This window comes from Seriola aureovittata, chromosome 6 (assembly GCF_021018895.1).
Source record: "Seriola aureovittata isolate HTS-2021-v1 ecotype China chromosome 6, ASM2101889v1, whole genome shotgun sequence".
Taxonomy (NCBI): domain Eukaryota; kingdom Metazoa; phylum Chordata; class Actinopteri; order Carangiformes; family Carangidae; genus Seriola; species Seriola aureovittata.
This window is the reverse complement of record NC_079369.1, coordinates 19,288,013-19,314,128: the sequence shown is the minus strand read 5'-3', so window position 1 is coordinate 19,314,128 and position 26,116 is coordinate 19,288,013. Positions and strand designations below refer to the sequence as shown.

The following is a 26,116-nucleotide window of genomic DNA, read 5'->3' as shown; positions in this document are numbered from 1 at the left end:
CTACTACTATGATCAAACCGCGCAGGGTGCATGCAAGTAGCGGCAGGAAGACCGGGGATGGGAAATGTACTATAAACGTTGTCGGAGAAGTCTTTACAGGTAAGAAATGATTCCCTGTCTCTGTACCCCTCTCTGTAAACACGTGCTCGAAACACTGAGCTACTGCTAAGCTATAAAAAAATATCGAGTTGGTCAGGCATGGCTGTGACATTGTTGAAACTGGCAGCAATACAATTGTTTGACATGTGAACGGAGGGAAATACCGCTAACGTTGAAACAGAAACTTGCGAGAGACAAGTAAATGTGTGAGCTTAAAATAGAATGTAAATCCAGAATCTGAACTTTAATAGGTAAGGTTCAGTGCGACAAACCCAAATATGTTAGTGTTTATACAGAGGGATCCAGAATTAGCATCATCTGCCGAGCTGGGTCACGGTTTTACTGGACTGCATTTTGGTAATGTTACTATTTATCTGACAGTGTGCTGCCTGGTGGAGGCATGATATGACTGAATTTCACTGGTCAAATGGTCTTTTTGCATCTTGACACAGGTTGTCGTTTGTAGGTTTGACAGCTTGTCTTTTACTTGAAAAGTTTATACAATAATCATGTGAACCTGTGACTTCAGTCCGACAATTCATGATTGTTGAGACTGATATTAAGGGATTAAAAAGCTGGTCATGATTCTTTGGCCACTGGAACACGTAGTAAACCCTCAGCATTAGTTTTATCAAGATTTGTGACCAAGATGCTTTTTACAGGTGACACAAACTTGTCAAAGTTACCCTTGATATACACATAGTTTATTATGTACACTCAGCTAAATCTTGTGCAGTCTAACACAACATACCTCCAATAAATCCTGCCTTCATGAAGGTTATAATGTTCAGTTTTTATTGAAATTGGTTTAGGGAGGAGTTGATTCAACTGTATGATCATTTTGGGGGATGTAGGTTGTAGTGTTGTTGAGTTGTATTGCATTACACAGAGAGGTGTATCTGTTATTTAGTCTACCCTCACTGATATAATGACGGAGATTAAATAAAAGAAACATCTACAAGTATAAAGCAAAACAAACTGCAGACTCCAAAGTGACCATAAAGTTGAATCAACACCTCTCTGAAACAGTTTCAACACAAACCGAACATCATAACCTTCATGAACGGAGGCTTTACTGCCAGACTGCATTTGTTTTGACATGGCCTAATAAACTACCAGCTGGGTGAATCTTACATGGCGTTTCAGCACACATATGCAGGTTCTGATATTTCTGTGACAAGAAGAAATCAGATAATAATATCATCCATACAAATGCATTGGTTAGACTCATTCGGAACATGCGAAATGTGGAAACAATGACCATTCAGCGAGCCCATAAACCAGTTCTGGGTTTCAGTATCAGCACGGAAAGGATCTTCCTTCACCAGTTATGTTGTGTTTTGTTTTACAACTTGAAGTTCCTCTCCAGACATGTTTTAAACTATGTAAAAATACTCTGCAATGATTAATGCTTTTGTTTAACACGATTTTCCCAGATAAAATGAGAAAAGTTCAAATGGGACTGGAAGCACATCTATACTTACGTCCTCATTGAGAAATTCTGGATCTGGCATTGTGCCCCGCCCACCACTGCTGCTTGTGCTAGGTTAACAGGTGAAAGAGCAGTGGGGCATCAACATGGTTAGTGTTAGAGGAAACATCGGCGCAATTTCAGCTACATGTTTGAGTCTCCGTCTCAGAGATGAGGAGTCGACTAACAGACCTATCAGAATAGTTAGCATCGTTTATTTTTTTTATGTTGTTTGTTAGCTTGCAACTGGCATTGGCTGTCACAGTGTAAGTGGTTGTGCTAATGCAAACTCTTGCTTTCTGTACTGACAAGGTTTCCGGTTTATTTTGCCAGCCCCCCCCCCCCCCCCCCCCCCCCCCCCCCCACAATCTATGATCTGAAAGTGCAGCTCCGCTCCTCACATTCAAATAAAGGTTTGGAGGTTGTCATGATTCTCAAACATGTTTAAATATTTAGACTAACACTGACCAACACAATTGTCGGTGTTATGAAATGTCAACAAAGTTTGTAAAGATGTTCAAATTTTGAATGATGATTGGTTTGGAGACACTTAAGATTCAGATTAGCTAGGATTGGCTGCAGTATGTGGGTTTTCACTGTGGTCTAATTGTGTATTACCACAACATTCCTGATTTGAATAAGGCTGGGGACCTTTGTTTCATGCCACCTCCTCTCTCTCCACATTTCCTGTCACCCTCTCCTGTATGCTATCAAATGTGATAAAAATAATTTTTTGATAAATACAGATTGTCTATCATTTGTCAGCTAAAGTAGGATTCCACTAAAACCGCTTCAAAATGATCATTTTGGTGAGTTCAGGGTTTTCAGATTGGCGGTTTGCTTCATTGCATCACTTTCAGGAGGTGCAGCCAGTGTCTGGTTGCACCAAAGCAATCAGACTGGAATTCCCCTTTGACTGCCTGGTACATGTTTAGTTTTTCACTGTGACATTCAACTTAATTTCCACAACAGCTATAGCATGAGCCACAGTAGTTGCATTGTCGGACCACAGCACAGCTGTCTTCTCATGCATGCCTGCACCACGTTGGGAGTTCAACTGCTGCTTGGTTTTTTGGTATCAAAGAATTTAAGCTGTTTGCTTCATCAACTAGCAGTGCCAGTCTGTTTGTTGCCTGGTCGGTCCACCACTACATTAGCTGAAATATCTCAGCAACTATTTGATGGATTGCCATGATATTTTGGACAGATAATTATGGTTCTCAGAAGAGGAAGGATACAGACTTTGGTGATCCCTGACGTTTCCTTTTGCACCACCATCAGGTTCATTATTTATTAAAATGTCCCAAAACTACATTTGGATGGGTTGCTATGAAATTCGATGTAAATACCAATGGTATTATTAGCATGGGTGCTATAGCATTACTGCTAGCTGTAAAGAAAAGTGCTAGTATGGCTGCAGACTTATGGTCTTGTCTATCTATCATTTTTTTTAAAATTCATCACATAATAACTAATTGTGATGTTGCTGCAACGACATGAATATAAGCTTCTGCTGCTGACGCCAGAGAAAATCTTGCAGGACAAGAGAACCCAAAGCCTGAAGTCTTAAAGTGATTATTAAATGTGAACATCTACTGTTGGCAATCGTTGTCTTGGAGATGCTTAATTGAAGAGACAAAGCTTGGACAGTTTGTTGGCTGAGTGAGTGAGCTCCGGGCCAGATGCTGGCCTTGTCATTGTACCAGAAGTTATGATAAATTTTGCATGGTAACTTATTGCATAGTTCTGCTAATATCTCAACGATGACCCACACGGTGTGACATGTTTACTGGGTTCACAGCAGCAGTGCTAACAAGGCAATGGTGATAACAGTGTGGTAAGTTTTTTTTCATTAAAGTGAGGGACTTTGACAGTCAGTAAGAGGACATATTTGGGCGTATTCAGAAGCCAGTGTTAGCATGTACATTTTTCATTTTAGAGGAGCAGGCAGGTCATTTAGATTCTTAAACAGGGTCTCTCTTGAGTTGATGTGAAAGTATTTGTTGATTAGCTAGCCTTTAGTTCTAGCTTAACGAGTTTTCTTTGTACTATGTGAGGGTAAATTTAATATATTTGGGTTAGAAGAGAAGACCTCAATTGTCCCATCAGACTCTGAGAAAGTGTTGGGCATTTGTCAATTTTCTGACATTTTATTGACCAAACAATCAGTCAGTTAATCTAGAAAATAATAGTCATATTGATGAATGATGGAAGTAATTAATTGCAGCCCTACTCCTACTACTAAATTATGAAATTTTGTTTTATTTTGCAAGATGAGGGGGCGATCACACTTTAATCAATGGAACAGTCGTCTCTAAGTAAGGACAAGTTGGAATCCCTCCAGGTGAGATATGCAGCAGTTGTTATTCATGCGGCCACAGAAAGTGAGGAGGCCGGCCTCCTAACACAATAATACATGCAGTGAAAAGTCCCCAAACCTCTGGCGACACCCTCAATACTTTGCTAAATGACTGTTTCGTCACAACCTTGCAGCAGCACACAGCCAATTACTAAACCACAAACACCTCTGTAAAGCCCTCCACACGTCAGTGATGGAGGCTGATGGGAAGAGGAGGGGAAGGAGAGGAGAAAAGAAAGAAGCAGGCGAATAAGAAGAGCTCCCTGTTTTGCATTTAGATTTGAATGGGCTAGGTGTCTGTGCTGAGCCGACTCTTTATCTGACAACAACCTGCTGAACAGTCCTTTGGTTTAAATATTCAAACGCTCATGTGCACATGCTTGCAGCCATGCATAGTTAATCAGCTGGACTCTTCAACTTCCCTGATGACTCCTCTTTCTCTCTCTTTGACCCTCAAGGATCTCCTTACTATTACTTATTGTTATCCTGCCTCCCTCTTTCTCTGTTGGCTCTCCTGCAACACATTATATGGTGCCCATGACAAATATTAATTATACATGTGAAGCCTCTCATATGTAGGCTAGAGTGCTGCAAGGCCTTCCCTTGTCTTTGCCAAGCAGGGCAGGGCCCGGAGGCAGGAAATCTCAGGCAGGAAACGGTAAAGCTAACCTGTTACGTAATGAAAACACAAACAAAACTCTTAGTACTTTCAATTCAGACTTCTTGATGTGCAGTGCATTTCATTTCTTTCATTATACACTGAGTGCAGTTAGGTGACAACAGACGACATTCTGCTGGGAAATCTTGTTACAGCCCCTCATGTAAAACCATGACCTGTGCCTGAAGTTGTGAGTGATCCAAGCCAAGGTCCCATCATGGCAGATGGGAAGATCCTGGGGCAGGATGGAGGAGCAGGCCTAACCCCCCACCCCTGGCTCTGGTCCTGGGTTTATTTCTAGGTTACTGGTTCATCTTATGCTGTGCTCAAGAGGCAAGCATGATGGTGAGAATGAAGAAAATTATTTAGTTCATTTGCTTAATAGCAGCGTGGAGAGGGCTCTTTCATTTTGAGATTATTTTAATTACCTCAGAATTAAACCGGAATCAGCCACAGCCACGAGGAGGGAAAGCCCTAATCACTTGTTTTTGTCTAATGTGCTGTCTAATCTTTTTTTTCTGCTTCTCCCTGTTTTACATAATGTGAATAGGATATTTTTTGGACTTTTTGGACTGTCGGTCAGAAAAAAACAAGCTATTCAAAGATGTTGCCTTCGGGAAATTGTAATGAACACTTTTTTACATTTTACAGACTAAACGAAGAAATAGTTTAAAACAGAACAATCAACATGGAAAATAGAGCTGGCTAATTGATTAATCCACAGCAACTTTGCAAGTCAGCTACTTCTCAAGCAAAAAATTGTGTCTTCTTGTCTTATGTGATGGTAAATAGAATATCTTTGGGATTTGAGCTGTTGGTAATCAACAAATGAATCAATGCTAACATGGCAGAATTAAACTGAATCATTTAGTCTTGTATAAAATGTCACAGTAATGTTTTTGCATATCTTGTTTTGTCTGACCTATAGAGCAAAAAGCCAAAGATATTCAGTTTGCTATATGTTTGATAAAGAAAAGCATCAAATCCTCACATCTGAGAATCTCGAAGCAGAAGCTCCAAGTTTGTTTACAATGCTACCTTATCTTTCATTTAACAAATATCAGGCGTAGTTTATCAGATACGTGGCTGCAACAAGAGAGAGCTGGAAATGTGTCCTCAGCCTTTCCTCCGAGCGAGGAGGAGTTCACAGCTGCAGCACTACAACCGTGCTCGTCCTGAGCCTGTGTATAGACCTCGACCCTGTATTGCGAGTGTTTGCTGTCGTGCCGAGCGCTTTCTGCTCTCACACAGCTGGTCATGCCACGACTTGGAAATGATGCCCGCCTGGCACGTTGTCATAGACTGGACTGGACTGTGGCTGTATGCTGCAGTGACAAAAGCACATTCAGGCCAGGACAATGGGGAGCTGACAGCCTGGGTTGTGTTTATCACCCTGTGCTCTCTCTCTCTCTCTCTCCCTCTCTCTCTTTCTCTCTCTCTCTCTCTCTCTCTCTCTCTTTCACTCTCTCCCTCTCCCTCTCTCTCTCTGTCTCTGTCTCTCTCTCTCCCTCTCTCTCGTCTATTGTGTTTGCTGTCTCACTGTTTCTCTCTTTCTGTCTCAGTCACTGAAGGCTCGAGTACACATTCAACGAGCCTGTTTATCGCTTTAAGAGAACAGGTCTGTGCGCTGCTTTAGTCATTAAATACAGGGTGTAGTTCTGTCATCAAGGTGGCAGTGATGTGATTGTTGGTTCCAGTGTGTCATCGTTAAAGTATAGGCTCTGGATTTAGTGTGCTTGTGTTGACGCATTTGGCTTTGTGGGCTGAGGTGACATGTTTGGTGGTGCTGAATTTGTTTTCCGTGATCGTAGCAGTCACCTTTCTCTTATATTGCAACGAATCACCACCGGGATACTGGATACCAGTGAGATCGGGGGTCTGATGTGAACAGTTGATCTGATCTGATCTTTTCAGCTTGAAGCTTCAGACATCAGTTTACTGAATTGCTTATCTATTTTTGATGATTTGCTCAGCTAACAGTTCAAAACCCAAAGATATTAAATCTACAATGACTTGGTCAGAAAATGATCTGCCAATTATCTGATAATGAAAATAATCATTAGTTGCCACCCTGAAATCTTTGGTTTTGCGTTATGATCTTTCCCCATGAATCAACACTTGTTATCATGTGACCAAAAATTCACATTGATGTCACATGATGACTCCTGAGCTAGCTCCAGTCACTAAATGAAGACCGTGAGATGTAGGTGAAAGCTGTGAATCATTGGCGATCTTACATTTTGAGTTTAGATTCTCACCATGCATTGTTCCCACAGGTTTAACCTCCTAAGACCCGAACTCTATTCTTTGCTATTTAGTCTGATTGGGACCTGAGAAAAATGATGTCCACATATGAGGACATTAGTTTTAAATTTCGATTACTGAGTGGCAGTATAATATCCTCATATGTGGTCACCAGGCCCTTGTTGAGAAAAAGTTAGTATTGTGGTCTAGAGAACCCAAAATGTGAGGTCCACATATGTGGACGCCAGGTCCTAGGAGGTTAAGAATCAGCTTGCATGCACAGATGAGTTAATTAGTCAAATAATCAATTTCTTAATCGATGATGCAGATTCAGAGCGATTACTGTGGATGTGGGAAGAGAAACTCAATTGAACGACATCTGTACAGATGAACTAACAACCTATATTGGAGCTTGACTGATCATATCAACCCGCACAGGTTTTATATTCATGAAAGAAACTACCAAACATCCACAGTGAAGTCTTGCTCTAAATTACCAGCCACAGCTGTGAGTCATCCCACACTGGTACATGTGGCAGAGGACTGTCTGTGGTGTTGAAGGGGAAATTAGGCCTGACACAAAATGATCTGTCCTCCACGCTTCGCCAAATCAGGTTTAAAACTAATACTGAAGGACGGAGGAGTCGATCTGCAGTGCAGTAGACTTCTCTGTGAGGCTCCAGCTGCTCCATGGATTCAGTCTGTTTGTCCTTGTCCTGCCTCTGTCAGTGCCTCACACCTGCACTGACGAAACAGAAACCTGACTGCAGTGCTGTTGTGTTAAATATAGTAATGGCATTAAAGACGGTTTCAAACAGTACGCAGGGGTTTCATCTACTCATCTACTACATCTACTACTAATATTTTCATTGCTGGTTTATCTGTTGATTATTTTTTTGCAATAATGGTCATCATAATTCTCCAGAGTACAAGGTGACATTTTCAGATAACCTTTTCTCTCTGACCAATTGTGCAAACTTCAAAGATATCCAATTCACAAAATGCACTTTTAGTCGACTTAGTGATGTGGCTCCAGGGATGGAAATGTCAGTATGTTGATCTGTTGGTTGCTCAGTCGATCCACAACTTGGATCCAGCCTGAAATATCTCAACAACTATTGGATGGATTGCCATGAAATGTTGTACAAACATACATGATCCCCGCAGAATAATGATCCCCTGAAGTCTCCTGTAGCACCACCAGCAGGTCACTTTTCCCATGAAATATCTCAACATCTGCTCGGTGGATTGCCACAAATTGTTGTGCCTAATTAGCAAATGTTGCCATGCTGACGCATTAAACTACGATGGTCAACATAGTAAACATTACACCTGCCTAACATCGGCAGTGTGAGCATGTTCGCAATTATCTTAAAGTAAAGCACAGCCTCACAGAGCTGATCGCATGGCAACAGACTCTCAGTCTAGCTTCTTAATAAATGACCTAATATAAAAATATAATAATATATAATATAAAATTATTGAGTAATCAGCTAATTGTTTCAACACCAACGGACACCAGTGGTTTGTAAGCTGAAGTAGATTGCCATTTTTAGCAATTAATGATGAATAATGATCCGTCCTTGAATGCACCTCACTTCCTGTCATTGAAGGACATCTTTTTGAATCTTTGCCTGCATATTTTAGGTAACCCCTTTTTTACGCCATAGCCACTATGCCACTTAACTTTTTGTCTCATTTTCTTCATCTTGTCCTTCATCTGTTTGGAGGCTCGTTTATGTTTACCTGCCTCATTTTTGCAATACGGCTGTGTTTGTTTTTATCTCTGAGTCTCAGCATCCACACACCTCGCCTCACTCCTCTCTGTTTTTCACCTCTACCTGTCCTTTTTCCTTCTCCTGCTCTATCCCTTTGTGTCATTCGCCGTGTCCCTCGTGCTTCGCTCCCTAAGCTTGTGACAAATGTGCCTGTTCAGAGGTTACTGAAGCATCTTTATTCCACACTCGACTGTGTCATTACATTTAACCCAGTTCCATTTTTATTTGGTCTTTGAGCCACAGGAGGCGGCTGTTCTCCGATGTTTTCACTGGCAGTATGAGGAGAGACACGGGGAGTAACTCCCGCCCAACCTCGCTCATCTCGTCTTCTGTCCAGAGGAGGGAGAGAGGCAGGTAGAGGTGGTGAGGAGGTGGGAGTCTGCTCTGACCTTCCCTCCCCTTCAGAGAGATGTCTGTTAGTTAGACCCCTCTCCTAAAAAAAAAAAAAAAAAAAAAAAAAAAAAAAAAAAAAAAAAAGAACGAGCACAGGAAAACAAAAACAGAAATGCTGAGTATGGATGGAGGGACACACCCATTTATTTCCTGCAGGAGTTAAATAGGTTGTGGATGGTTTTTGTCTGTGTATGAGACTTTGTTTCACTCCTCCCCATCTGCTTTTACAAGTCCTAATATTTCATGGCAGCCATCTGTGTGTTGTCAGGCTGTGTGCGTGTGTGTGTGTGTGCGTGCGTAGTAGGGCTCAGAGAGCAGAAGAAGAAGTTGGTTGTGTGTCCATTGATAAGACTGCATGCCTCCTCTCTCTGTCTGTCTCTTGATGATATGATCCGCACCTCAAACCTTGTAATCATTTATTAATTTATTGTTGCTTGACTGTGCTGCTGCTCTGCCTCTCTCTCTTTGACCTGTCACACACAATCATCTAGCATAAAAAACAAGGGTTGATTGAATGTAAACAGAATTTCAAGGCATGGCTAATTGGCGTTTCAAATTATTCTTGTATTTGACGTGGAACGAGTGTCAGAACAGCTGTTCCTAAAACAATTTCCAAATAATGTTTAATGTTCTTGATTTTTAGCCATGCTAGCGGCTAAGAATGAAAGGCATGATAAAAGCTTACTCTTTCTAGATTCATTTCTTTTGCAAACGAGTTGTACTTCACATAAGAAAAGCCATTTTCCTGCCACTGATCTATTCTTTCCTCTCCAATATTGATAAATTAATCAATCTGCCTTTCTTACGATTATGCTTGTGGTGTCCATTCACAGTCACAGAAGAGCTGCAGCTATTATCGAATGTAATTTGTGGCTGCAATTCTATTATCGGGACGATAACAGTAATTTAATTTTCTCATTTATCAGAGAATAATATTAATGATATTTGACCCTGTCCTTCATAGCAGACATTGTGACACTGAGGGTTTAGGAAACCTAAATACGTGATCATTTTGAGTTGTGTCAGAGCGTCACACTCGGTTGTCTCCTCTCTGTGTTTGTTTCGTACTGATGAGTGTTTGTTAGGGTATCTAGTTAGGTTGTTCTTTGCTCCTGTGGGTGAACCATGCGTGGAATGGGGGAATACACACAGCAAGACCAAAATCTGCATGGGCATTTAAATTTCTGAATAACAAAAAAAAAAAGATCTTGAGTGAGCAAGGACTCAAGGTCACAGCGTGTCCCACTTCTCCTCTGGGCTTTGTTTGCCTGAGAGCTGATTTCAGCTGAACGTCTAGTTGGAACCAGATGGAGAGTGCTGGATGTCAGCTACTTCCATACATCCCACCGTGACTGGTATCCACATGGGGTCCCGGTGCGTAGCTCTCTCTGTCTTTGTGTTTCTAGATCGTGCCATGTCAAAACCGTGAGGATTAAAACAAAATGGCTAATTAGCTCAGATCTACAGTATGTTTCAATATGGCGCACCAGGCTGTCACAAGAGGAAAACAAGTGGCTTCTGTCTCCCTCACCATCACGGTGTGTCTGTTTATCCCTTGTCCTCCCTCTGTCCCCCCTTTCTGCTTGCCTGAAAACCATCTGGTGGTTTGGTCAGGATCACTGTCCCCCTGCATGGGTATTTTGCCATGAAAACTCTGCTCGGTCAGCATTCATTGGCTGTGTTGGATTTCACTTTGGTTTTAACCATCGATTTAATATCCGTATCATGATATAAAAGTAGATTTTATATAGAATTTTGGTTTTGTTTATATTATGATATACCATTCATTAGCTTAAAAGCTGAAAAATCAAGCCACAGAGTGAAATGAGCGTTAAGTGCTTCTACCTGTTCCTTCACATTGTCAATGTTTTTTTTTTTGCCTCAAATTCTATTTTATGAAAATTTTAATATTAAAATGTTATGCAAAATTTCAGATACTGATCCCCAAAATGTTGCTAAGATATTGATATTAGGCCCAGGCAATAAACTGGCTTTATCATATGATCAAATACACAAAATAAATAGTTTTAATTGTAATATTTATACCTAACTCCTATTTATATAAATCTACTGGACAAAATATTAGAAACACCTCTCGCTGTGACATAATGCAACAAAAATAGCAAAATGAACACAAAGTTGAATCAATAGCTCTCAGAACAGTTTGAACAAAAACTCAGAACCAACAATTGGTCAGGTAATTGGGAAAAGGAAATTTAATCAGCAACTATTATTGATAATTAATCGACTCATTATTTAAGCAAAAATGGCAAAAAGTCGCTGGTTCCAGCTCCTCAAATGTGAATACTTTCTCGTTTAGCTTCTCTTCTATCTTTGTAAACTGAGCATGTTTTGGTTTTAGGTGGCTGGTTGGACCAAGCAAGACATTTTAAGACCATGGGCGCTAGGAACATTTTGTTTCCATTTGTCAACGTTCTGTACACCAAAGGGTCAATCAATAATGAAAATAATCGTTAGTTGGAGCCCAAATTATAACCTCCGTTAAGGAAGGATTCAATGGGATGTTGTATTAGACTGCATAGATTTTAGCTCAGTGCGAACCCACTACACTGGCACATGAGAAATATCAGGCACTAATGTACTGCACTTATGCATTACATCAGAGAAATGATTTCACACTTGACATGTAATACACAACACGATCACACTGTCACATTATGTCTCCACTGAAAATAAATAAAAGGTAATATTGAATTATCGCCTAACCCTGCTCTAAAATATTTCTGTCCAGCTCTGCCAAACAGAACGCTGTCTGCAGGGGCCTCCAGTCCCACTGCTGAGCTAATTAACAAGGTGTGAGGTGTGAGGTGTATGCGTGTTTATGTTGAGGAGGTATTGCTGTGTTTGTTTCTATGTGTGTTGCTGCTGCCTGGTGCCAGGTCACCAGGCCTGAGCTGAGTCTGTGCCAGTACAGGGAAAGGGCTGTTGTCAGCACACACACACACACACACACACACACACACACACACACACACACACACACACACACACACACACACACACACACACACACACACACACACACACAAAGAGTCAGCAGAATAACAGATAACAGGAACCCCGTTTGTCGGCAGCCCCGGGGAAACACTTTAGCATTATGGATTCTCTGGGAAAGGGCACAAACACCAAATTCCTGTATTGCTTTTGTGTGTGTGTGTGTGTGTGTGTGTGGGGGGGGGGGGGGGGGTCGGGGTCGTGGGTCAGAAGGTGTATGCTCAGCTGCTGCTACAGTGTCTTCCCTCCTGCCATCGGCCAACTGAAAATTGTCTCTGTCCAAAAAACACTTCTGCCACCTTAATGGGATTTTTACCTGGTTAAATAAAGGTTAGAAAATATATACATCTTGATTACCTGTTAGGAGAACATTGAGTATCCACAGTGTGTGTGTGTGTGTGTGTGTGTGTGTGTGTGTATATATATGTGTGGGTGTGTGTGTGTGGGGGTGTTAGGTCTTCGTTAGTATGATAATATTAATATGACTTGATGAAATCACTACATCCACTAAGGCCTTTTCAGCCTAACACGACTCTCTTTCACTATGGCTTCTGCTGACTCACTTATTGTGAGAGGTAAATGGATCGAGCCTTAAAATATTGATGCAACCAATTTCACATCTTGCTTAGAGTATTGATAATGGCGTCTGTGGGATCAATAAAAAGAATTAAAAAAAAAACCAGGGTCAGCCTTTTAGCTCCACTGTCTCTGTACTGTAACATCACACGTTTGTTTAAGCATATGACAAAAAAGCGATTAACCAAGAATAGCAAAAATAATGCTTATACACAGACATGGTGGTGGTCGGTCTCATCTAATGCAAATGATGTGTATCTCCAAAAATTGTCAAACTATATGCAGTAATTATGTATAGTAATTAGTAGTAGTAGTTATATGAATTTGTTTTAGTATTATGTGACACGTCCTTGTTTCTCTTTGTAAGTGCTGAGAAGTTATTAGTTACTGCAGTTGCTTTTGCACTGCCAAATTAATAATAAGCAACAGCGGTGATATTCAGTCAGCAGATAAGAAAAACGCAGCCTCAGATATGAGCTGATCAACAGCAGCGTCTGACTGAATGTGTCTCAGCCAGTGAGGACTGCAGCTACCACTTTCACAAGCTGTGATCATCTCCTTGGTGACCACCTCCATCGATATATCTCCTCTCCCCTCTATTCCCTTACTCTCGTCCCCCAGCTCCCCTGTCACTCCTCCTTCCCGCTTCCTTCCTCGGCTCCCTCCATCCTCCGAGTTTATCCTTTGAAGTCATTTGCTCAACTCTCCTCTGCTCTCCCGCAGGAGTTCCCCCTTCCTACGCTGAAGGTGTCTCAGGAGTTTTTAGAGAGCCAGGACTTTCTGGAAGCTTGTTTATGTGCAATTTGCAGAGACATGAATAATGCAGTTTATTGTTAGAGAGCAGAGAAAAATGGTCAGTGTTCAAAATTGAGGACGGAGCTGAAAACAGTTGTGGAACCACAGTAAACTGCTACTTTCTATGGGAGGTAGCTGAAGCCTGCTGGAAAAGTCATTAATTTTTACTAGATCACCTAATACACTAATTAGTATATTAATGATGTCATTGCAAGGTCTTTGCATTCAGCCTAGTGGCAGCCTGTTTCAGCCCTTTATCTGTTTATCTCTCCTACTCTCAGTGCTGACATATACAGTAGTTTAATGCAGCCGAACTCCCAATAAAGCTGTTCTCATTTACATGTTTTCTGTTTCTGTTGTGAGACAATGGAACAAGTTTGAAATAGTGACTGAAACCTGGCCCATAAAGACTACATGTTAAGCAGCTCTCACTTCCAAGACATTTCCAAGCAGCTAAAAGACTGTGCTGTGATTTCAGCTATTTACTGGTACAATGATCATTCGGAGAGAAAGTTGGAAGCAAAACAGTAGACACAGAGGAGAGACGCAGGGCAGTACAGATGACTCTTAAATGAAAGTAGCTAAATTTTATCCAAATAGTTTCTAAAAAAAAAAAAAAAGCAATTTTCCAGTGGGAAAAGTTCAACACTCGGCTGACCAATGGTGTAACTGACTCACTCACTCACTCACTCACTCACCAAGGATGTAGCGCTGACCTGTGGCCAGTCTGGTCATAAATACTTACAGATGAATACAGATTGTTGCAAGGCAACCCAACAGGCACCTTCCAGTTTCTCCTCCAGTTCTTTCTGGACTGTGATGTGGAGAAAATGGAGGTCAAGCAGAATGACAAAGAAACACTCTTAACATCAGCCTTTCCTCTAATGCAGTTCTACCTCTTTTACAGGTTGCTGTGAATCTCTGAGTGAAGATGGCCTTCTTTCAGAACAACTTCTGGGTAAGTCTCTTGAAAACACTTTTTATAATAAAATATAATAATGTAAAAAATATGCAGAAGAGCCTGTGTGTATGATAGTTACATTGATTTGGCATTTGTGCCTTAAGCTGCCATGTATTTCTTACTCACCTATTATAGCTGAATCACAGCTATGAGTCACTGAGCTGTTCATTTATATTCTCAGTGGACAGCCAAGCTTCTGGCTCCCTGCTGCTCGTCAGGTACGCACTGAAAGCGTTTGCTGTCTCCCTCCTCCGCTCGCTTGAAAACCACAGAGGTCGATCTCGTATTCAGCCCCTTGCCACATGGAAAGCAATTTCATTCAGATTATTCTTGTAGGCTGAGATAATATCTCTTCCTGCGGTGTTACTGAATGCAAATGGTTGTTTTCTGAAGCAGTTGCAATGGCCCTTCACATGTTATTGCTTCTGACGCTCATGTCTTCACATTTGTTTATATATAACTCTGTTTTACCTGTTATTGTATTGTCTGTAAGGCCAATATGATACATGAGTTTCAGAACCAATTCCATAACAATACTTTTTTAGGGAACGTAGTTGATACGAACCTGACATACCAGGTGGTTTGTTACACAGCATCATCTGGGATCATCACCACCTGCCAAAATACTTGGCAGGTGATTGGATGAATTACCTCTGCATCCTTCCTATTTTTTTCACTACCAGCAGATTCAATTTTCTATCGAGAAAATCCTTCAGTGCTGGTCGTTGCTCTTTTTTTAATGAAGAAATACTCTCCAGTTCTGATATAACTGACGCTATAGCAGCATCTACACTGACCTCTTTAGAAGCCGCCATTGTTGTTAATGAACAGTCACTTCTTGCTGCTTCTACGTCACGTCTGTACCTGCCAGTAGTTCCTCCCTCCTAGGACCCTGATTGGTCTGAACCACTGTGGTTTGGCTGCATCAAATAGCCTGGAACCTGTCGAGATGGATTCTCGCTTGTGAGAAATCCAACTGCCTTAATAATAACAAGATTGAGTTGATACCTTAGGTGAATATGTAATGGTTTTAACAAGCAATCATTATGTGGCAATGACAGCTGTGAGCTCCAGTTGAAAGCTGTTGAAAAAGCCAAAAGATGGACCTTGTGTACCAGTGTGCCCAGTGTGTCAGGGTTAAATAAAGAACATTACCAGAATGAAATATAGTCTGAAGTCAGAAACGTTTCTTGATTGAGATCAGGAAATATCTGATCAAAAAGAAGGAAACAACCTAAAGGTGTGATCAGGCAGAAAGCAAAGTGAATTTTCACCTCACGTTATTGTTGTGTACTGGGGCGAATGAACCATTTTTGTCTATTTGCCCTGAACAGCCACTGTACCTGCTATGTGTTAGCTGTAAGCTACCCAGCAACAGACAGCTGTTTCTGTGGAAGTGTGTCACAACTAACTAGGAAGTCTTCCTCTTGATATTTCCCTTCAGTTTTATGCTTGAGCTGAAGCATTTTCAACTTGCACAGACGTGTTTTTTAGCATCAGATATGTCTTCACACTGACTTTGTATGCATTTGAGCCGCCACTAAATTCACTTTGTGCTGCAGCTCAACACACAGTAAAGCCCCTTTTCCATTGGTCAAAAAACAGCCAAGATCCGCTAATATTTGGATTTTGTCAGCGCTGGAAAAGGGTAAAATCAGCATTCACTCCTGGGTCAAATGACTGTGCAGTAGACTTGGGTATTTACCTGCTCCACCTCTGATCGGCATTAAACACAACACCTCGGTGAACACGCTCATTTCCGCCCTTTTTCCTGCTGTGACGTCTTTCAGAGCAAACAGACTGTAGACGGACCCGTTACCTGCACCAGCACAGTTAAAAACCAGAAACGCCACAGCTTCACTGTGCTTGGGCCTGCAAGTGTGAGCTGCAGCTCACCGATTGAAGCGCCTCGCACGGAGGCTCCGACACTGACAGGAGCAGCAGCCCGGGGATGAGATGCAACCAATCCATTTAAACAGTCTGCAGTCTCGGTGGCTAGCAGCTCACTCTTTCTCCACTGCCTCTGTGTGTGTGTCTGTGTGTGTGTGTGTGTGTGTGTGTGTGTGTGTGTGTGTGTGTGTGTGTGTGTGTGTGCGTGCGTGCGTGTGCGTGCGTGCGTGCGTGCGTGCGTGCGTGCGCGCGCGCGCGTGTGTGTGTGTGTGTGCACTCTAGCTGCATGGGATGACATTCCCTGTTTGTGTCCTCTCCGAACACAAAGGCAAGCTCGGCTGACAATGGAAAAGGAGTCAATTAGGATTTTAAAGAAAACCTGCTTATACTTGCTAATTTTGTAGTAAAAGGGGTGTAAGACTCTGACCATGCTTTCAGTGCTAACTTACAACACATGATATTGATAGCTAGTTGTAGTTTGTAAAAGCAAAAACTCAAAAACATAATTTTACAGAAACTTAATACTGTCTGATATCATGTGAGAATATTATAATAGACTATTAGAGACTCGTTTCACCAAAAATTAGCACATCTCTCTAATCTTATGTCACCAACAAAGCTGGTTATTACATGCATCACCAAGATAGGATTTATTATTTTTTATCAGATTGCGATAAGTGTATCTAATAAACTGATATCTCAGTAGAGTAATATTCGTTAATTGTGGCATTGATTACCTTAATTTGTGCAGTAATTAACGGCCTCAGTAGCAAATTTCCACAGATGTGTAAAGTGGAGGAGCGAAAACTCTCGTTTCTCCCCGCAGCATCACCCTCATCCCCAAGTGACTGTCTGTTTTTACTGGAGCGCCCTCCTTCATTTTCTCCTCCTTCCTCACTTTCTCCTCTGCTCTGTCCCCTGCACACCTGGTGCATCTATTTCAGGTGTGCCCTACTTCTCCTTGCTCGCCTCATCAGGCTACGACGTGTCCTCAGTAATATTTCAGCAGTTGAACTAAAATGAACTGTTCATACACAGAAATAAGATTTGGGAGGATTACTGGTCCTGCACCGAGACTTTGTCCTTAATGTGGCTATAATGGGATCGCTGCTACATTCGTCACTGCATACTGTGGATGGTTCTGTGTGTCCGTCTGTCTTGCCAGATAACATCGTCTCTGCTGTAGTCTGAAGGATCATTCTTCTTTGTCCTGTGTTCCAGCATCTAAAAATTCAACTGATTATAAAAGCAAAGGTGTTGTTATTACTTTTGGTTTGTGGAAGTGCATGTGTGTTCTCAATGACTTGGTAATATTCAGGGCTTAATAACTGTAGCTGCAGTGTTGGTACAGTCTTACAGTTTTTTTTTTTTTGCCTGCTCAACAACCATCTATGATGAATAGTGTCATAGTGCAGTCTTTGTGCTGCAGGCAGAGAAGCAGACAGGCAGGTTTGCAGGCTGGAAGGCAGGTGGAAAAAGCACGAACATGAGAGCATACTGGTAGGAAGGGAAGCCGAATTTCAGCGGGGCACAAAGACAAGGTCATAGAGCTGCTGTGCTTCTGTGTTACAGAGATGATTAAATGTTAGGCTTCGCCACAGCGCTTGCCTCTGAAATGCAGGCAGAAAAAAAAGCTTAATTTTCTTCATCATTTAAGCTAACATATTGTGTTACTTGTGTGCCTGCATATGTGTCTACGTACACATAACTGCGCTTCCCAACAAGCCTGCTTTCAGACACAAATAGCTGTGTAATACAAATCAACCCTTTAGTTAATTAACCAGCACAGGCACTTGGGAACCCGTCACACACACACACACACACACACACACACACACACACACACACACACACAGAGCCTCATCTTGTTTGGCTCAAGAACATTCACAGCCGCTCATAAAGCCTCCTCATCGCACGCTGTCCTTTCCTATTAACTATATAAAAGCTGTGCTCATGGCCCACAGGGGGAATCCCATCAGCTATAATTAAGTACATCCTTAGTAAATTAAGGCACAGTTAAGTCTTAAGAATACAATTTCTGTCTCTGTAAGGATTGGTGGGCTTAGTTATTCCTGGAATTTTTCTGTTTTTCCAGAAAGCACCAGAATAAAATACAGCTACAACAATCAGTCAATTAATCGATCAGTTGATAAACAGAAAAGGAATCGGCAGCTATTTTGATGAGCCAAATATTTTCTGTTTTCAACTTCTCAAATGTGAACATTTGGTGCTTTTTATTTGACATACATGATAGTAAACTGAACATATTTGGGTTTTGGATTGTTGATCGGACAAAACGACATCTGAAGACATCACCGTAGGCTGTGGGACATTTTAAAATTTTTCACTATTTTCAGACATTTTATAGACAAAATGAATAATTGATAAACGGAGAAAATAGTACAGGAGAATACTACAGATTCTTCTGTAATTGAAATAATCTTTAGTTGCTGCCCTGCAATGAAATTTCCTCATGAGGGATAATTGACAAGGTTGTTTTTTCTCATATATGATAAAGGAAAATCTTAATCCTGTCCTTCAAACTGGTTTAGTCAAGGCTAAATACCAAACCTTGGTTTGCCTCAGGAAATGGCTTAGTGGAGAAAGTAAGCGCTATAAAAACTCTTTTTTTAGCTGTGATTATTTAGTGCGATGTTATAGTTTGATGCGGTCGATCACGATCAGTCACCTGCTGAGCTGAAGCAGACAGATTTCATTTCTTTTCTTCAGTGCAGTCACTAGATGTATGATGACTGTAACAGTCACTTCTCATGAAGTACACGGCCCCTCTCTGTGTGAAGTCGCACCACTGCTGGTTCCCTGAAGCTTAATAAACATAATTTCACATTTCATAAAAATGTAGTAATTTACTTCTTTTTTTTTTCCAGAGAATAAATTATTACTGTATTTCGGACGAGGCCAAGGCTCCTCCACTATAATGCACTGTGGGGAACGGAAACCTGCAAATTGGGTAAAGCGGGCAAATAACCGTGGCCCCAGACCGTCATGGACTCAAGGCTCCAAGTTTTCTGTGTGACAGTTAGTTTGGAAAATTTGAATAACTGATAATAAAGCAAAATATAAACCAAAGTGATGACGGCTTGAAGGCATATCCTGTGCATGTTAGGGTGAGGGTCACTTTTGGGGGTTGGGAGGCTGCCAGCTTTTCTTTGTCGCTGTAACAGCAGGAGAACTGCCAGCGTCCTCGCCACTGCACTCAAAATGAGCTGATATTTTGGCCTGGCTTTCAGACGTTTCTCCATCTTTGGTTTTTAGAGGGATTTATGACACTTGTTGGAAAGCTTTTATTGCACTCAACGTAACGAGTTGTCAACCTGTCTCTCCTCTGCCCCACTCGAGAGGACAGGAGAGGAGAGGACAGGAGAGGAGAGGACAGGAGAGGAGAGGAGAGAGGAGAGGAGAGGACAGGAGAGGAAAGGAGAGAGGAGAGGACAGGAGAGGAGAGGACAGGAGAGGAGAGGACAGGAGAGGCTCTCACACTGTGCTCTAATGAAAGGGGTGCACATACATTTTAAAATGTCTTATTTTTTTCTTTCTTTGCTTTCTTAGGGGTCAGTGGGAGGGGAATCACTACATAGCAAAGGCACAGGACTGTTGGCTGGTTTCTGCCATATTCAGCACTGTTTTGAGCATTAAAAGTAAATTGAGGATCCTTTTCAAAATTCCTGATCTTTAAGAAATACACCACTCCACAGTCGGTATACAAGAAATAAACCTATTCATCCATCCAGCCATTTATTTATTTATTTACTTCAATCAATCCAGTGAACATTTCCAGCACATATTTTACACAAATAAGCCACAATGGGAAACAGCTATCTTGCACCAGCAAAATGTCAGAAAAAATGTAATGGTTATTATTCTCAATTGCTCCTGCAGTTCCACCACCTTTCACCTTTTCTCATGTATTTATTTATTTATTATTTTTCTGCAGTTGTGAGCAGCTTCTCCATTTCCCTGGTTCATTTTGTCCATTGACATTGCAGCCAAAAAAGTCTATTTTGGCTTGATGTAATTCATTTTTTAGTGTGAACACATTACATGCACAAAACCTGCTGAGAATGAATATGCAGTATGGATTGGGGACACCGCAGTAGTCATCGTGATGAAGCTCTCTGCCTTTAAATCACAGAATAAGGATATAACTGATTCTTTTGAAACTCTGTGGGTCTGTACCTGGACTGGAAGAAATCTCTCCCCACAACTGAGACATGTGGGAATTCATTATTAAGGAGACCTGTAGAAGGATCTTGAATAATATTCCCATCTCTCCTCCCAGAACAGACTATGTTTTGTTTCTCTGCGGTGGTGAATAGACGATAAAAGCCCTGCATGTTATCCAGGGGAATTTAACAGCATGAGACTATCAGTATAGATCAGCAAGCTGCTCTGTTTTGGGGCTGTGTGGTGCACAGTGCTGTCTCGTATCTTCTCTTCTTCGAAACTGCTCCCTCTTTGCCCGCAGATACGAGAGAAAGAGTGTGTTCACAGAAACGCACACAAACAAAACCCGGTGGGTTTTTATTATTGCCTGCTTCTCAGTTTAATGATGCCAGCGTTGCTACGATCCCATCACTTTGAGTCATGGGGTTTTCTCTCGGGGTTAAGAACAGTAAACACACAGTGTGAAACTCTTTTTTTTTTTTTTTTTTCCTGACCATGTTTCCTTTCCTCCCCTGCCTCTGTCTCGTCTTTCACTTTCCTCCCCTGGTCTTTACTTCCAACCTTTTCCTTTCCTTTGTTCTGTGCCAAGTTAGATTAAGATCCAATATAACGGTTGCCATATTTGTGTGGATGTTCTGGTGTATGGAAAAGAAGGAGAGAGAATAACAAGGGAGGTGAAGTGATTTTGTATAGTTTTGGATGGCTGAAAGTGCCAACTATCCATATGGCCCATCCCTACTTCACTGCAAAACGCAACAGGCAAAATAAAACCTCTTCGACTTGCTGAGGAGAATTTTCTCAGATCAGCCTACTCTACAAATTAGTTTTGAGCCCTCAGTGATGACGGGCTGCTCCTGCTGCTGCTGCTACCTGCTCCTGATGTTATTGACATCTCTGCTGTGGGACCGTTCATTCAGCTCAACCTGCCAAGTCAGCAGAAAAACTCCCTGTGAGTCAGCTAAACCCGGCGGCACCGACGGGCTGGTCAATCTGTTCGCTGGATGGTGTCTGGTGCAGGGGTGGGTCGTTACTTTTCAGGAGGCAGCTACATTATGTGGTGTGTAGAACTGCATCATATGGGATCTGTATTTTAATGATCCGTTTGCAGCTGCCAAAAAATTTCTGTGCCAGAAAGTAAATTTAATATTATTTATCTGTGACGACTGCGATAATTGCGGTTCCCAATGGAAACTTGTTCACCCAAGTAAAAACGTCAGAATAAAAACAAATCATTAGGTATATAAGGAGACGCCTGAATAGAGCAGCAGAAGAGTAGTACAAAATCTCTTTACAAATAATTTTTATCTTTCTATATTCATTGCACCTGCAACGTTTCTGTCACTTCACAATAATGTACAAATTATATTTGTAAATATATGATGTATGAACAGTCACCCGATTCATTTTATTCTGGCACGGCTGAAAATTTGTAATTTCTGCAGGAGATAAGAGACTTAAGACAGCAAACCTGAAGAAGCCGAATATTAAACCGTGCTCGTCTAAAGAAGTTATATTTCATGCAGAAACTCAAATGTCTGATGCAGCTGGATTTGAATTTCTACAACAATCACTCACACAAATGCAACTATGAAGAACAGAGCATAATGTCTGCAGTATGACTATTACCTTCATACTTGATTCTAGTTATAGATTGTTGCTGTGTGTAAATGTATGAGTGAGCCCTTGAAAACATGCACGACCATCATGCATGACCTTAAAGTGAAATTATATTTTCCTTTTAAGCTTAATCTACACATAGAAAGGTGTTACGGATAACTGAGGGTTGCAGAGGCTTGCAGAGAAGCCGACACACCCACACTCCAAATGTTGTGGCTTTCAAGAAAGTTGATCGGTAGCCTTGGGTGCACCAACCCAAGGCTACCGATCAACTTTCTTCAGAGACCGAAAAACAAATAAAACAAAAACGCCATACAACTCACACATACAAGTATAAAAGAGGCAGACATGTGAAGCACAATTCAGCTTTAGCTGCCTTGTCTTTTCTCTTTTGTTTTGGTCGGTTCTGCCGTGTTCCTCTCAGTATCTTAGTTCAGTGCAGGAATGTCCTCAGACATCTGATCCTCTCAGACGGACTGTAAAGGCAGATTTGACCAATAGCCAGAACGAAAGGCACAGCTCTGGATGATGCCAGACGACAAAAAACAAAGTGTATTAAAAAGCCAGAGCCAAGCTGAGCTTCATGCTCGTGTCTATGTTGAAATTCTTGCAAAAAACCCCCCCAAAAAAAACAGAAGTCTGAAAGAAGCAACTTGGTGCACTTGGAAACAGTGTTGGACTCATTATAATGCAGAGATGAGGTGCGGTTTTCATCATGTTTGTACTGCAGTGCCAAGGCGTCTTCTTGTTGCCATTATGATGAATGATTTCAGTTTGATATAATAAAGACCAGTCAGTTCAATTCAAGGGTGTCACCCAGCTCTGTGCTCCTGTCAGCTGATGGTGTACACACCTTCCCTCAAACTGGCAAACAGGTCGCGCGGGTTTTCTGGAAGATCCTTCATTTATTCCCCCAGGATGTTAGAGAAAAGTTGTGCGACCTGTTTACTAATTTGATTTTGATATTGTCCCAGGCTATGTGTGTGTTTGCTCAGTTAGAAGGTACATTCAGTCCTAACGCAGAATCCATCAAGTTTGCTCGTCCACTCTGTTCTTTTTTTGAACTATCCAGCACCACTTTTTTCAGTATTTTCTGCAGCCTTCTTCTTTTTTTATGCCTTAGGTTTACTCAACATCAGATTTTTGGTGGATATTTTAGGAGAAATGTGATGTTTCTACAACACCCATTAAAATTTTAAAGTTTGAAAATCAGAACAGCAGCACTACTCGCAGCAGCCCAGTGAGTCGTGTACTCATCCGGTCAGGATCAGAGGGGTCCATGGTGATGTATGAGTGAAAGAGAAAGCTGTCAATCATTTATTATTCAGCGTCTTTGAAAGCAAATACCCACAGTGTCTGGCCACACTAAAATGATGAGAGTGAAAAGTGTATTTTGGTGTTGGTCAGAAGTTGAGGCATAACTGAAACACCTTTTCTTGCCTACAACTTGTTGTTTTGTGGATAAAAATGTTTGTAAAAGTTTGTGGTTCTGTTCATGAAAAGCCAGAAAAGATCCCTTGTTGCCTCTTTCTGTCCTTTAGTGATCCACAGCACAACTCAGACGCAATTACGGCGAACATGCAGAGGAAGATCTTTTATTTGTAGTGAAGCAGCTGTGAAGCAGAGCCTGCAGTGCAGAGTTTAGCTCAGCCCAGGTTTCCTCACTGTCTGTAATTAGTTTTCATACAAGCCCGAGGGGAAGTCTCAAGATGCGTCTAATTAGAATCAAGCGAGGAGTGTGGAGGATGTCTGAAGATTCTCAGTTATCTGAGAGCGGCTGAATCAAGGGCAACTGGTTGATGCCTGAATGATTCTCGCAATCGCTTCATTTTAATAACCATTCACATTTAACCTCAGGTGACTCCTCCGACAGCTGTCGTTACAACAGCCAGCAGCACTAACGAACAAAGTGACATCAACGGCCTTGATGATGACCACACGGACGTTGTAGCTGAGCACTTGTGATCCGATCACTGTAGAAGTGTTAAGTGCAGGTCTGAGCAGGGCCTTAAATACCTGGGACTGAAGAAGACTCTAATATTTACAACCGGGTCCGGCTGCACTTCCTGGATGTGATCAGTTAGATTGAGCAAACTCTGTGATTAAGGTGGCAAACTGTCAGCTAGATGAAATAGTGTAGAGGAAATGTCTCAATGTGTGTTTCTGCTTTTTGTTCTGTCTGTGATCTAAAATAGTTTCTGCCAAAGATACAGTGGCAGCATAAATCTGAGGAAAGCTCGGTAAGCCTCGTTCTGTTTTACATGTTCCTACAGTAAACATTTGAAGGCCTTTCTGTTGTTACAGGCAGAGGAACGCACCAGAATATCCTCACCTCACCTGAGGCACATTATTCCTGCATTGTACAACAGCTGGTCTGAGACTTTTTCTCTGAGCAGCAGTAAAGACGAGTTAATGTTGGAGATCGACAAGTGGACTTACAACCAAATTAGTGTTTTAGAAATTGACTCTCGATATAACAAAACAAATATAAATCCCAATGAAAATGTCCTGTCCCATGAAAATCTTTCTGTTCTGGGTTGAATCAAACAATGTGCATCTCATTTATTCAAACACATTTTGGTCCTTAGTATTTTTAAACAAAAAGAGATTGCTGATCATAAGTTTGTATTCATTTAAAACAACATCATTTTTATTGCAAAAAAGTGGCTTTGAATTGGCAAATAATGAGATAAAGCTGAGAGTCTCTGTCTGTTCCTCTTTCACAGTGATTTCATGATCCACTGTGCTTCATGGTTTTGAGACAAACAGAATGTCTAATAACAGTGAGGGCTGACTCTGAATGTGGCTAATAAATCAATGAAATAATAATGATACTTTTTCTAAAGCACTTCCAAAATAATGGTAATAATTTAAAGTAGAACACAGAATAAAACGACGAAACAGTAAAATAATGAGGAGCATACACAAAATAAAACGGGTTGATATTTAAGACGAGGCAGTTTCATCTGCATCTGTCATCGCTTAAATCTTTAAGGTTTAAGGAGGTTTTAAGTCTAAACTGGGCCAGTCGCACAGGGCAGGACCACAGTGCTGTTGCAGGAATCACTCAGGCATCAGCCAAACAGTTCTGTTAATCTAGCTCTTTTATTTCCAAATACATTTTAAAACTAATATTCAAACAAATGAAAACATGTAGACGAACCTGCATTGTCTCCCGCAGTGAACAGTGCTGAAAGAACTGACCCCTGGCTGAACCCAAATGTTGACCTCTGCTAATATGTTTTTTCCTAAAGAGCTTCACTGGGCTTTTGAATTTGCATTGTTAAGTGTTTTGGACGGAGGACAGCATGGAAATTGTTGTGTGTTTTTTGGCATTTTTTGTTTTGCTGTGAGAGTCGAGACTGAATATAGTGTGAGGATCAGCACGCCCGTTCTTAAAGTCCATAAAGTGAAACGATCCTGACCACCGTCATCATGTCGACCGACCATGTCGAGGCTCGTAACCCTTTAACAGGCCAGTGCTGGCATTTCATTTAAAATGAAAATTTCCCTGCTGCTCACCATCCCCCTTAACAAATTTGAGCAGGGCCCCCACACCTCATAGTGGTCCTCAGAAGTCTGAGTGTTCATGAAAAGGTTGCCCACATACACATTTTACAACCCCCCCACTACCACCCCACCCCCCCACCCCACCCACAACCAACCATTCCTCTTCTCCTCTCTCATCATCCCGCCCATTGTCATGGTAATGGGCTCCATCGTGCGTGACCAAAACGGTCAACTTAATTGATGAAAAAGAGATCAGTTGAAGGGAGAGAAGAGGGGGGTTTGCATATATCAGACGTGAAGGGTTTTCATCCGCTAAAGGCTTCAGGAATACATTATGGCACTTGAAGACACTTGGAAGACTGTCGGTGGGTTTGCAGCTCCCATGTAATGTGCTATCGGATCGCTTAGCATGGCCCAACATGTACAAGTGCCAGCTCACATCTGGTCTCTCAATCAAGAACCTGCACACTTAAACACGCGCAAGCGTAGCTCAGGATCGCACTCCCATAGTGATGATTTCATTTGTGTTGCACCGACCTGTCAGAGAACGTGCTCCTATACGGTT

At 41.6% G+C, this 26,116-nt stretch overlaps 1 protein-coding gene across 1 annotated transcript in view; it reads left to right on the top strand.

The window, feature by feature from the left end:
* The window catches only part of fcho1 (FCH and mu domain containing endocytic adaptor 1), a 62,365-nt gene continuing 36,249 nt past the window's right edge, over positions 1-26,116 (top strand). Inside the window, exons 1-2 of the mRNA XM_056377761.1 lie at positions 1-99; positions 14,296-14,346. Of these exons, the coding sequence (XP_056233736.1) occupies positions 14,320-14,346 (27 nt within the window). The 5' untranslated portion in view covers positions 1-99; positions 14,296-14,319. The remainder of the gene's footprint in view (positions 100-14,295; positions 14,347-26,116) is intronic.